The 15,216-nt window shown below is 32.3% G+C and overlaps 1 protein-coding gene across 1 annotated transcript in view; it reads right to left on the bottom strand.

Annotated features, from left to right (window-relative positions):
• LOC111056461 (aminomethyltransferase, mitochondrial) overlaps nt 1–15,216 on the bottom strand; it is a 23,475-nt gene extending 8,259 nt beyond the window's left edge. Inside the window, exons 1-2 of the mRNA XM_039423936.1 lie at nt 14,778–15,216; nt 11,976–12,245 (exon numbers count right to left, since the gene is read on the bottom strand). Coding sequence (XP_039279870.1) covers nt 11,976–12,245; nt 14,778–14,856 — 349 coding nt within the window. The 5' untranslated portion in view covers nt 14,857–15,216. The remainder of the gene's footprint in view (nt 1–11,975; nt 12,246–14,777) is intronic.

Below are 15,216 nucleotides of genomic sequence, written 5' to 3'. Positions count from 1 at the left end.
ATAGTTTACAGAATATAATTATCAGCGAGTATAGTAAATTATTATTTCCCTCTATAAAAAGAAGTGAAGTTTTTTATGGTCCATATCCTTGTATCTACCAAACCACCGGTTATTTTTTGATAAATAAAAATAACAATTGAAAAAACGAATAAGCCAACACATACATTATAATATAAAAAACACATATTTGAATAATGATACTTGGAATAGACATTCACATTCAAAGTTATATAATATTATTTTCTATACAAACATAACGTTTCCAGGCATTTCTTTAACTTTGATTCAATTATTTCCCAAATTATATTCATTTAAAATTTAATTCAATGAGAATTAATATATCAGACCTATAAACTTTTCTTTTTTTGTAAAGGAGATCTAAAGGAGAAGAAAAATCCTGGCCATCAACATCTTCTTCCACCTTAGAGTCAAATCTAAAAAAAGCGTCCTTGATTGCACCTCTGATTTTGCTACAATTGTGCCACCATTCCCCTCAATTGGTCTACAACCAGCTTTGAACCATGAGATTGATACCACCTCAATGCGAAATAGTGGAGTTTCTTACGTGGAGAGTAACGTATGTGATACTTTACTAACAAGGTATATCATCATCTCAACTTACAACTAATTTCATATATACGAATATGGTGTTCTCTTTACTTCCTAACAAGTAGAATGTATTTTGGTCACTAGTCCACTTTTTTCTATATTCTATTGTTTTTTACTTTCCTTGCCCTACTACCATAGGTAAGGAAAGTATTGCTTTCCAAAAAAATTAAGGTACCCCAATTTCAAGTTTTCTATACGTTTCAAGGTCCCCTGAGTCCAAAAACATGATTTTTGGGTGTTGGTCTGTGTGTGTGTGTGTGTGTGTGTGTGTGTGTGTGTGTGTGTGTGTGTGTGTGTGTGTGTGTGTGGTGTGTGTGTGTGTGTGTGTGTGTGTGTGTGTATGTGTGTATGTCTGTGAACACGATAACTCCATTCCTAATTAACCGATTGACTTGAAATTTCAAACTTAAGGTCCTTATACCATGAGGACCCGACAATAAGAAATTCAATAAAATTCAATTCAAGATGGCGGAAAAAATGGCGGATAATTACTAAAAAACCATGTTTTTCAAGATTTTCTCAAAAACGGCTCTAACGATTTTCTTTAAATTTATACCATGGATAGCTATTTATGAGCCCTATCAACTGACATAAGTCTCATTTCTGGGAAAATTGCAGGAGCTGCGTAATATTCTCGAGAAAAATGGCGGATAATTACTAAAAAACCATGTTTTTCACGGTTTTCTCGAAAACGGCTCTAACGAGTTTCTTCAAATTTATACCATGGATAGCTATTTATAAGCCCTATCAACTGACATGAAACTCATTTCTGGGAAAATTGCAGGAGCTCCGTAATATTTTTGAGAAAAATGGCGGATAATCCCTAAAAAACCATGTTTTTCACGGTTTCCTCAAAACGGCTCTAACGATTTTCTTCAAATTTATACCATGAATAGCTATTTATAAGCCCTATCAACTGACATGAGTCTCATTTCTGGGAAAATTGCAGGAGTTCCGTAATATTTTTGAGAAAAATGGCGGATAATCACTAAAAAACCATGTTTTTCACGGTTTTCTCGAAAACGGCTGTAACGATTTTCTTCAAATTTATTAAATGGATAGCTTTTTATCAGCTCTATCAACTGGCATGGTTCTCCTCTCTGGGAAACTAATGGGGGGTCCACCCCATCCTTGAGAAATGGACTTAGTAACCTCCTTCTCGTGCATGAGGTAGGTAGGTAGCGCAGTTCATAAAAAATAACACATAGTCGAGATATTTCATCTGTAGAACAGCTGTTTTGACGACTTTAAAAAAATTACGACTAAAAAATAATCGAATTTCACAATTTACACTAAGGAAAAAGTACTCTGAAAACAATAATTATATATACACATATACAGAAGTTTGATCGTAGTTTCAAATATGAGCAAGGAAAGTTGTGTGAGTGTACCACACCAGATTTTTTCAACTGTTATATAAAGCTTTGTTGGATCAACCCACAATATTACTCATTGAGAAATATGATTTTGGACTAGTATTGTCTTGGAAGAGAAGATTCACAATAAGATCAATTTTATTAGAAGTTGAATGATTCAGCTAGGTTGTGTTGAAGGCGTTTGTAGATGCTAAACAAGAACGAGAATAATTTTTCATAGTTAATATTTAATACTTTTAGTAATAAGATAAATATTTTTTCAAGCTAGTATTTCGAAGCTAAAAAAACAAATATAGCCTACAATATGGAAATAGCAATAATGACTCGATCACCTGACTAATATTTATTTGAAATTTTAGTACAGTATAAATAAATTCCACACTAGTTTGTTAATAAGACTAATATTACTAGTTCATTCATGCAATAGGCGCCTCTTCCAAACCTGAAGAGACTTTCTGCACACCGTTCTACAACAGAAAATATTACAATGGGCTGAAGTGAGAAAGAGTGTGACAGGGATAGGGGAGAAAGCATGAAACTATCATTCGCCAAACGCGTTTCTCTCTCACAGCTGTATAGCTTCTCCAAACTTAGGGGTTGGAAGCGATTGTCAGAGAGTATACAGTATACAGTTATATATGTGTGTCAATTTGGAGTATAGTGTTATACAGTATATATATATATATATATATATATATATATATATATATATATATATATATATATATATATATATATATAATATATATATATATATATATATATATATATATATATATAAATCATATAGAATTACTATCTTCAGCTCAATTGGTAAGGGAGAAAGAATACATAGATACAAGATATTCACAGGCATACGATTATCATTTCTGAGAAAGATTATCGACATACTGTGATATATAACCTACTCTTCATCGCTATAAACTTCAGAGAGAGAAGTTCATTCCAATACTAAAATTAAGTATAATTCCAAGTTGACATTTTTTGTAAAATGATATTGGCCTAATTACTATAGATCTAGAATTTGTCTCTATGCTCTCCTAGTTCTCTTTACGCACACAAAAGCAGACATAGGCGGAGAAACATTATTATGTCTGCTTACTCTGGCATGCCGAAGTTGATATTCTCCCCGTCTGTCTGCTGCTATGTGCGTGCGCCAATAAAATAAAAAATCTCAATCATTTTTCAACATGTTTCGATAATTAATCACCCCCATTTAATTACAGATATGATGAGTATCCAGATCTTATAGTTGAGCCGGATGGAAGACCACCCAAAGACGATTTTAATATTATTTCTGACCGATTTATTGTGGACGGCAAACATCTTGTGCAAGAATTGAGATCTTTGGACTACCATAGATACGAGTGTGAAAAAAGTGATAATGGTTATATGACACTGGTGTCTTCAACTTCAAAATCATCAGAATGGACAATGAAGTTCGTTGTATGGACAGCTCCACGAACCAGCTGCCATAAATGCGTTTCAAGAAATGGAAGAAATTCAAGTTCAGCCTTGCGGTTTGTTTGTTGACAAAGAACATGACTTCTTGGCGGCTTCACCTGACGGACTGGTCGGAGGTGATAATCTGATTGAGGTGAAATGTCCGAAGTCTGCTGAAAACCTCACTATCAGCGAAGCCGTGATCAAAGTGAAGTCATTCTGCTTGGAAAAACTACGTTGTGGAAACGTCCGTCTCAAGAAAAGCCACAATTATTATTACCAGGTAAATTCATAGGTGATTTTTGATATATCTAACCCACAATAACGGAAACTTTCAAAACCGTCATGAAATAAACGTGAGATTAGAAAAATAATTTTATTTATGACAGAAAAAACTTAAAAACTTGCCACTTAGGGATCAATATCGGGGCACCGAGCTTCGCTCTGGAGTACAAAAGCATATAAGCATAAACGCATAGTTTATCATATTCATAAGTGATAAGTGAAAGTTATTTTGTTATTCAATTTGTTTTGTAAATAATCTAAGTTAGAACGTTTATGTTTTCAAATATTTGAACTGAAAATTTGACCTGAATTCAAGTGTATGGATCATAACCTACTTTTTGGAATATTTATAGTGTATAAATCAAAATTCGGGGAAGAAACCGTTTTGGGCTATGCCTGTTAGTCCTTCCCCAATCATTTTGAAGAATTGAGTTCTGTTTATCAATAAATAAATAAATAAATAACAAGCGAAGCTCGGTGCCCCGATATTTTGTTAATCAATATTGCAAGATAATACTTCTCATGGGATAAACTGATTGATTGCAATAGTTCAACAGCTGAACATTATTCTGTCTCACTCCTACACAGGCACTCCCATCTTCAGTTATTGACAGAGGGCTAAATTATCAGCTGTTTTACCAAGGATGAATAACTATTATCCTAGTTTGTCTACGTTTAATCATTTATTGAACGAAAGCTATAACATGATTTGACGACATTTATTGAGGATATAACCAATACCTACTAAATAGAAAGCTATTACTAAGTAATAGCGGGTATTGAATCAGGGTAACATTGGAATTATTGTGTAAGAAAAAATGTGTGGTGACATCACCAAACCAGTTGATGGGTGTCTGTGTTTTGCGAGTAATCATACAGAATGTCTGTCGTTTATGTGTCAACACGTGATTTCAGCTGTCTGTCTTGAATTTTGATTCTGTAATATAATATTCAGTTATTCAATATTCTGTTTCCAATAAGTGATTCTGTTATTCAATAATATATAAAGTATTCATAAAGTTCTATACATTCACAAACACAACATGATGAGTAATATTATTATACGAATCGCGGATTTCAAAATTAGTACAATACTTCCTGAGTGAGTTTTACAGCTCGGGAGGTTCACTACAGTCATGTGAAGGAAAGAAAGACATTAGAGGTGTAGGTGGTGATAGACAAAGGATGAGCGGGTGTGAAATGGGTAGGTGGTGACAACTATTGAGGGTTGAATTTGCAATGACAATGGAAACTGAAAGAAGTTAGGATGAAGGACAATGCTGACAGAAGAGGGCTCACCTTCATTGTTTTGATGTTTCAAAACTACACTCAAGTTCACACTACAGCTATTCATTTGTTTTATTTTTGTCATTGCACAATAATCGTAAAATTGTTGATTGAACCATTACGCAAAGAAATATATTTTGTGAATTGCAAACTTTGTCAATCACTCCCACAACAATAACCATGATAATGGTCACTGACTATAGATCCAAAGAAAGAAAGTTCTGAGACTAGTTAGAAAGGAAATGAGAAAGAGAGTGAGAGAATATGAGAGAGAACGAGTAAAAAGGCTCACAATCAATGCATTAGGCCGTGAACTGACCGTGTGCTACTGTTCTGACTCTTTCTATTTATATAATAATAGAGACCTGGGAATATGGATTAACAGCTCATTAGAATGCCCTATTTGTAATATGAAAGAGAAGGAATTTGTGGAGAATTTTCTGTTGAGGTGCCCGATGTATGGTGGAATAAGAAGACACTATTTAGAAAAATTCACTAAAAATGTGGTTACTGACGATGACAAACTCATGGTATTACTTCGAACTTTATGGAGCAGAAAATCAACCGTTTGTATGTGTATACTATGAAAGCAATCGAAATCAGATCTATGATAATAAGCACTTGAATAATGTCCGATAATTATAGTCAGGAAACAGAGGATATCATTGAAAATATTAAAAGTATTCGATGCTCATTTTTAGACGGTTAAGTGGGGAATGCATTGAGCTGAATAAAGTAAGTTTGATAGGGATAGATTGAGCTCTAAAAATTAGATAGTTGGAAAATATTATTGTATGTGTGATGGATTATTATATAAAAATGTATTATTTGTCTAGAATTTATTATTGTTGAAGTTAATACTGTTATTACTCGTTTTGTTAATAAAATACGAATAGGTAGATATTTAAAACTAGAATGTTATTATTGTTGATTTCTATAAATGGTATTTTATTAGTATGTAAGAAATGTAATATTGGATAAATTTTATGTAGAATTCATTATTTTCGTAGTTGAACTGTTATTGCACGTTTATAAAATATGTATAGGTAGATATAAATAATACTGGAATGCTATGATTGATGGATATTAGGGAATTGTTATTAAATGAAAATGTACAGATTGATATTTTATTTTAAAATTTCAAATTTTTTGATTGTAATAGATATATTCTTCTGTATATTAGGAACACATACACACTAAAGTACTCTTACTTGTGATATATATTTAAAGCATATATGATTTAAGACATACCAGTAATTTGATATCATGGAATGTGATGACTGTATTCAACTCAACTCATTTGTATTAGCATATGTGCTTGAAAAAAATAAATTTATTCATTTATCATTTTACTGTTCTGACTGCGTGAACAATACACTGCAATTGAACAATGCATTGGAACTAAAAACGCGCTTCCGACAGAACCGTTAAACCGATTTGTTTGAAATTAAATTTTTAATTTGCCTTGAAAATTACTACCTGCATTAGTTAAATTTTTCCTTTTTATAAAAGCTATCAATTGTAAATACTTATTCAGATTAAAAAAAATGAATTAAGTGAATTGCAAACTTTGTCAATCACTCACTCCCACAACAATAAATTTTTTTCTTAATATAAAATTATCAATTGTAAAAACTTATTCAAATTGGAAAAAAAATTAAGCATATAGTAGCGAGTTTCAAACCTTTAAGCTGATTGCAAAACAGTTTTGGTCTTCCATATTGGACTGAAAATAAGTGAGTAATCACATAAAGTAATTTGACCCCAACAGTGCTGCTATCTATAGGGCTAGAATCACAATTTTTTCCATGCTGATTCGCCTTAAGCTTTGTTTATTCTATGGTAGTGGTATAGTCACAGTTCACTCTTGAAGTAAATCTCACTAGCCTTCATGTATAGATGTTTCAGTCACGAGATGAACTTGGCTGTCATCACGCCACTGCAATTTCCTCGTGTCTGAACCATCAGTCTATACTTATTAGTAAGAGTACATTTTCTCATGAAGAAATTCATGTAGTAGGCCTATATTCATCTTCTTTCAAATTGATATTGATGCATTCCTACTTTCAAAACATGCTCTATGTAGTACAGTAATGGAATGAGGTATTTTTTACTATATTTGCAACGTCAAGGTTGAGTGTCAGAGAGTAGACAGATGACTTGAGCTGTTAAAGCTTCTCCTTAAGGTATTTCAGACGTATGCGCCATGAACACGCGCATTTCGCTTTTCATCAGCTGATTATTACTAATATCATACTTTATAATAATATGTAAAGTGTTTTCTGCTACCTATGTGCTACATCATAATATGAATATGTATAATAAGCATAGCTCAAGCTGATGAAAAGTGACCAGCGCGTGTTCGTGGCGCATAAGTCTGTACACAATTTTATAGGAGTGAAATGTATTTCACTCATTTGTCAACCAAAAATAAGTGTTTTTAAATATTCACTTATAAACATAGTGTCTAAACTACAACAGAGATTCGTAATCCTAACTCGGTTTAAAAAATTATATTTTAACAGATGGAAATTGATAAGAAACTGCATTTATTCGAATGCTAAACAATGAATAGAATAGAATAGAAACTTTATTGAAGCCATATCTGAGGTCTTCAGATACAATATACAAGAGTCAAATATATACAACATAATACATGATACAATAGAATCACTTCGCTTATATGGGCTACTTGATTCAAATAAAAACAATATACAAACTTTTACTACCCTTTTATTAGAAACTTCAAAGTTGAATAACTTGAAAATGACTCGAGAAACATACTGACTTGAGAAACCATGATCATGGTCGAGACTAGTTGTTAAAATATTTTAAAGTTCTTAATAAGAGGGTAATAAAAGTTTTTTATTGTTTTATAAGATACAATAATTATTATTAAACGAAAATCAAACAATAAACTTTCGTTTAATAATAATGTATATTCCTGCATAATTTGATGAAGCGCATTAGAATATCATAATGTTGTAACAACTGTGCTTAGTGGGAATTTGTGTGTATTTTTGGCTTTTCAGCATTTTCTGAAATATCTTAATTTATTCAAAGTGCGGTGATATTAAGTGCAAAGTTTGACTATAATTTGGTGTTTTAATCATTCTAAATCCAAAATTTCTAGCTAATATATATTTTTGGACAGAAATTGAACTTCGAATTTCCACAGTAAGAACATAACCTACTTTTTCGGACATGTTATTCTTTAACAAAATTTGGAAACAGAATAGTTTTTGGTTATGCCTGTTGTTCTTTACCGATCATATTCATATGATTTGTAATTGTATCAACAAATAAATAAATAGAGAGTGGTACCTTGGACATCGGCGGTGCAGAGACTCTCGAAGTAGGCGATGCGGTCGCTGCCCCTCACCTCCGTCTGCAGCATGTGCGACACGTCGAATATGGAGCAGGAGGCGCGCGTGTGCAAGTGGGAGGCGGCGATGCCCTCAGCTGCATACTGCACTGGCAGCTCGTAGCCACCAAAGTTCACAAATTTACCGCCCAGCTCCTTGTGGAAGTCGTACAGGCTCGTCTTGGCCTGCGCGTGTGCATGTCTCGCCTCTACCTTGTATTTCAATAGTGCTGGAATATATAAATAATTGAATGAATAAATGGATAAATAAATGAATTAATAAGATCCAGTATATATGCCTATTATATCAACCATATTTTTATGGATAAATGACTCGTTAGTATAATCGTGACTACAATTAATGAAGTACTTGACCTAGTCAAGTCATCAATTGACTAGTCAATTACCTGTGTTGACAAATGATTAGTCATACTAATTGTTTACTAACGAGAATTAATCATATAGTCTTGACTATTAAAGAAGTATTGAATTACCTGTGTTGACTTATTAGTCAATTAGGCCTACCTGTGCTGACTATAATGATTAGTCATACTAATTGATTAAACTAGAATAAATCATATAGGTAGGCTATTTACATTTTTCTGTAACGCATATTGGACCATGATCACAAAAGTCTGTTTAATTTCAATCATGATTAATAGCCACGAGAATTAATCAGAGAAGTCTCTTTAGAGAAGAAGGCTTTTCTGATTGGTTCTCGAGAAATTTAATCACGATTAAAAACTAACAAGATTTTGTGCAACCGGGCCTTCCCTGTCTATGCAGAATTTTCTCTCATAATGCAAGAGTTTTATGATGTGTGATTTTCCTAGTTTAGATGAGAAGCTTTTGCACAAAATAATCATTTCTGAGAATTTTGATGATAAAAAACCATTAATGGAGAATGGGCTGGGAAGGCGGTGTGTTTGGTTTCTCCGATCAACTTCGAAGCAAGTAATTTCAAAGAACAATGTGACGAATAATTATTGTAGCCACATTAATTGCGAATCCATTGATGTATATTGTTATGTATTTGCGATTCAGTTGACACTGTGGAAGGGGAAACAGCCGACGCGGCTGACTCCCTTCACCATAGTAAACAGAATAATACTGCTGTCTACATTGCATCTCATTTAGACTATGGCGCTCGAAACAATTGATTTTGTCTATTGTTTTGACATGCGCTGTATATAGATTTTCACTTTTCAATACTCTAAAAAAATATTACAATTTTCTTGATTTAGCCATGCTCATGATAAAAATCAGGATTTCGTTGTTTGCTCACAGAATTTATTATATTAATTTGAAGTGTGCCTTCTCCATACGAGTCAGAGGTAACACAATTTGATAACTCTAGTTTCAGATATTGACGTTTTTCAATGAAGTTTCATGATATATTATGTGTTCGACTCCTTCATCTTATCCTTATTTTGTGAAAAATGAAGATTCAAAATTTCTTTTCATAGCTTTTCTTGTGTTTTATCTTGTTTCATCACTCTTTATAATTCAAACACTTGATAATGGAATGAATATCATTAGATCACGTGAACAAAAAAAATGAAAGGGTGGGCCTACCTGAGATACTATATGATAGCACTGTACTCCTGATAAGTTGAAAATTTTCAAGCTGAAAGTAGATTAATTTGTTGCACATTCGGTTCAAATATTAACAAATGTTACCAAAAATTACCAATATTATTACATATAGTGAGAGCGAATTACTCTGAAGATTTCTGTTCTTACTGAACATGTAGAGGAAATACCAAGCCAGAATTGCAGTTCCGTTCACAATCATTATCAGAGCTTTCAAATTGATGCTATGTAAATAATTTAACTATGGATGCTATCCTCCTCTCACAATTTCCCTATTCATCCTTATCGTGATTCAGAATGAAGTACTTGATCTCTATAATCACAAAAATCAATGTACAGTACCTATAATAAATGGTAAAAATAACAAAATTTCTAGTAATAATGCAAATTTTCTAGGTACGAATTTCAAGGCTCATAAAATGATTTTTCTCAATCACAGACAGAAATTCCAATGATCATCATAACAGTAATTAATGAAAATTGTTTGTATTGTACATTGTTCGACGTAAGATAAGCTACATCTTTAAGGTAATCAACGTATTTAGGATTATCATGTTCATGAATGAAAGCGAGACTGTGATAGAAGATTAGTCAAACTGAAATATAAACATTATATACAATGCATAATTCTGATCAACTATGATTACAAAAATGATAGTATCAAGCCTAATGAATTGAGCAACTGAATTTCAAAGTTACTATCCACTGTTCAAATCGCACTGTGATTCCTTTTACTTCCAAATGGATTGAATTGCCTCACTCTTCAACGTAACAATTATTGTAAAAAAACCAGGGAATGTGAACGTCATCCAAATAGCATTTGAATTTCAATTTTCAGATCATGAAATTCATAAAAAACTAATTCTTGAGAGAATAGTGATGAATTGCAAACAGTGCAAGTAACATGATACAAAGCGATACAATGAAAATCAACATCGATTAATTTAATACTGGACTTATCAACTTTATATTACCGTTAATTTATATTATTTATAAAGCTTATGAAATGTACTTTCATGATTTTCCTACCTTACAGAAAATGATCTATTCTTCTTGTGCCCTAATCAAAATCAATTTCAATCAACATTAATCGACATAAAGAAAAACTTCTGCCAACCTTGTGTAATGAATGACAAGATGCGAGTGGAGGTGAAAAATCGATATGTTAACAAAAATAATAGAAGATGATGAATCATCTTTCAATTAATCTTATACGGTAGGGTACTTTGTGGTTCAATGTGAAACACTTTCATGATTTTCCTACCTTTTATGCATGCTTACTCTCCCTTAATTTGTATGTTTGCATGGCTTTCATCTTTAGAATCTACTGAATTTTCATATTGGACTGTCTAAATAATGTAGAGAACGGAAGAACGGAAGATAAGCTACTTTACAGAGAGAATCATAGAAAGTTTCAACTCAACAAGACCAATGTATACTTTTTTATGCCTCAGCCGTCACATATATTTGGCTCAACTGAAGGTATATTATCAACCTGGCTTGGAGAATATTAACTGTAGAAAACAGCAAACACTGCACGCTATGATTTTCAGGAAATTGCCACTGCTAACACTATTGTAATCTATGATTTATCTCAGTTTTTGACATTCATAACTTATGATAAATTTTAGCATAACATTATGATCATACACACATAAATATTAAATATGTATTATATTATGTAATAGTATGAATATTTTATCGGTTGCAAACAATATCTTTGTCTGTCATAGAATGCATGATTTAGCACATATACAAAAAAATGATTTTAGAGAATTTAGAGAATAAAATGTGGTGTTTTAATCATTCTAAATCCAAAATTTCTAGCTAATATATATTTTTGGACAGAAATTGAACTTCGAATTTCCACAGTAAGAACATAACCTACTTTTTCGGACATGTTATTCTTTAACAAAATTTGGAAACAGAATAGTTTTTGGTTATGCCTGTTGTTCTTTACCGATCATATTCATATGATTTGTAATTGTATCAACAAATAAATAAATAGAGAGTGGTACCTTGGACATCGGCGGTGCAGAGACTCTCGAAGTAGGCGATGCGGTCGCTGCCCCTCACCTCCGTCTGCAGCATGTGCGACACGTCGAATATGGAGCAGGAGGCGCGCGTGTGCAAGTGGGAGGCGGCGATGCCCTCAGCTGCATACTGCACTGGCAGCTCGTAGCCACCAAAGTTCACAAATTTACCGCCCAGCTCCTTGTGGAAGTCGTACAGGCTCGTCTTGGCCTGCGCGTGTGCATGTCTCGCCTCTACCTTGTATTTCAATAGTGCTGGAATATATAAATAATTGAATGAATAAATGGATAAATAAATGAATTAATAAGATCCAGTATATATGCCTATTATATCAACCATATTTTTATGGATAAATGACTCGTTAGTATAATCGTGACTACAATTAATGAAGTACTTGACCTAGTCAAGTCATCAATTGACTAGTCAATTACCTGTGTTGACAAATGATTAGTCATACTAATTGTTTACTAACGAGAATTAATCATATAGTCTTGACCATTAAAGAAGTATTGAATTACCTGTGTTGACTTATTAGTCAATTAGGCCTACCTGTGCTGACTATAATGATTAGTCATACTAATTGATTAAACGAGAATAAATCATATACGTAGGTAGGCTATTTACATTTTTCTGTAACGCATATTGGACCATGATCACAAAAGTCTGTTTAATTTCAATCATGATAATTAGCCACGAGAATTAATCAGAGAAGTCTATTTAGAGAAGAAGTCTTTTCTGATTGGTTTTCGAGAAATTTAATCACACGATTAAAAACTAACAAGATTTTGTGCAACCGGGCCTTCCCTGTCTATGCAGAATTTTCTCTCATAATGCAAGAGTTTTATGATGTGTGATTTTCCTAGTTTAGATGAGAAGCTTTTGCACAAAATAATCATTTCTGAGAATTTTGATGATAAAAAACCATTAATGGAGAATGGGCTGGGAAGGCGGTGTGTTTGGATAATTGGTCACACGGTCAGCTTTTAATGGGACAATTGAAAGGTACTGGCGCGCTACACAAATTTATAGGCTATCAATGCACTTTCAATTTGTACTCAGATATGATTTTCGAAAGCTACCCAACTATCAACACAACAGAGAAAAAAATGTCTTACTGTACCGTAGTAAAAAAAGGATTTGATGATTGGGTGTATTCAACCGAGCTTTAAATTAATAATCAGCATGAATATTGTAAATACGGTAATTTATTAGGCCTATATAGTATTTACAAAACATTTATATGATAGTTAATATTATTCAATGATAGAAACATTCAATACATCTATTTTTATATTGGAAATTTAAAAGGCACCGTCTAAATTCCCTTACAGTACTCATCAATATTTTAGATTACCTACGGTACACGGTAAGAAAAATGCAAATTCTAATGCGTGTTACAGAGTTCTTCCTTCTTGCTCTGGGCCACTTATCAATAGAAACAATCGACAACTACTACCTTATTTCTCGGTTGGCCTTCAGACCAAAACAAGATTTGAATGGAATAATTACGGTATAGTCGTCTCCTCTATTGCAGAAATTGTGGCTTATTATAGACGTCATTCGGTGCATGTAGTGTAGCCCACAGGTACACAATGCAAACTACAAATAATAATGTAATTTACAATAATAATAATTTACAAGTTGAAGAGATGTTTATAATCTAAATTTTTGTTAAGGCAAGTTACATTGTTAATTTCCAATAGAATTGAATTCCATATTTTTTTATAGACCTATTGTATTGTATTTTAGATATTTTGTACTTTTTATGTTTTCAATTGTTTTTTTAAGGATATAAATTTATTTATTATTATTGTATGATAGGGAATTGGGTACCTACCTATCATTTCAGAGAACTGTTATCATGTCAAGAGTGAGAGAACATAATATATTATGCTATTATGATAACTTATTAAGTTACTTTCGAATCATGAATCATTTTTGACTCATGATTAATTATCAGATAAAATTAAACCATTTTATTTTGTAATAACTGCAATGGAAAGCTAACTGACTCATTCTATGACTTGTAAAATAAAATTGGAATAATTATTACGTTTTTAGTAGGATTGAGCTACAGAACGACAAAATTATTCTAAAATATTTTTGAAAAATAAAGGTGATCCAAATCATTGAATATAAAAAATACTCTAAAATCCCTGATATTATAATAACTTTTAGCCCTGAGCTGTTAATGAAAATTGTACATCTATTTTTATCAGAAGAAAAGATCTTTTCAGAATTATACCATAAACTTCATTTCATTTTTAAAAAATTTGTTCACTTTTTTGTACCACAGACGAGACAACGTTTCATTTTTTTAGAAAATATACCGTAAATGATTCATTTTTATTTTAACATTTTCTCATTTCCCCAAATCAACGTTTGAAGTTTAAAAAAGTAGCATTATTCCTAAGATTGCATAAAATATTCATAAGATTGTTTTTTCATTGTTGTCATCCCCCGTGTCTTATACATAGTTGTAATGTTTGATTTATTACAAACTAATAATTGGATGGTATTTTTCATAAATGCATCTCTTTTTTCAATAGAATAAAAATGAAAATACGATTTTCAATTTATAAATGAATAGCATTGAGAGTAATGCTATAAATGAGCATAAAATATCTGACTGAGTATTTATTGTTCAATTTAATTTAAATTACTCGTTTACTTGAATAAGGAATTAATAACAAGTACTGGTAAGAAATAAAATATACATTTAATTTATTGGAGCCATTGAAAAAGTTTCTAACAGTGTTTAAAGAGATTCAAAATTTGGCAATTACCTTTTTTGGTGGCATCCCTCACAAGAGAGGAATACACACTAAATCCGTGGATGGAATCTCTAGACAGAAACTTCAGCATCCTGATCCGATAACTAGATTCAAATCACAATTTAAAAATCAGACAATCCGACACTTCATTACAAAATAGTGTGGTGATGTGCAAAGAATAATAATTGTTATCAGACTTGCGTTTTGATTTCGGTTATGTTGACCTTGTTGATAGCAAAGGTTACATTCTGACTAATAACATTCATCACATCGAAGGAATCAAAACGCCTTACGAAACAATTCAAACAAAATACTAGTCTTATATAGACACTTGCTCAACCAACAGTCAACACACTATTATTCTCACTTCTCACTGCCGCGACGGTGCACTACTGGCTAGCTGTCAAACGACACACTACTACCGTACAACCTACTACCGTACTAGCTCACT

The sequence above is a fragment of the Nilaparvata lugens genome, chromosome 1 (genome assembly GCF_014356525.2).
Source record: "Nilaparvata lugens isolate BPH chromosome 1, ASM1435652v1, whole genome shotgun sequence".
NCBI classification, from domain to species: Eukaryota; Metazoa; Arthropoda; class Insecta; order Hemiptera; family Delphacidae; genus Nilaparvata; species Nilaparvata lugens.
Note: the sequence above shows the minus strand (reverse complement) of the source record. Positions and strands in the feature narration are given on the sequence as shown.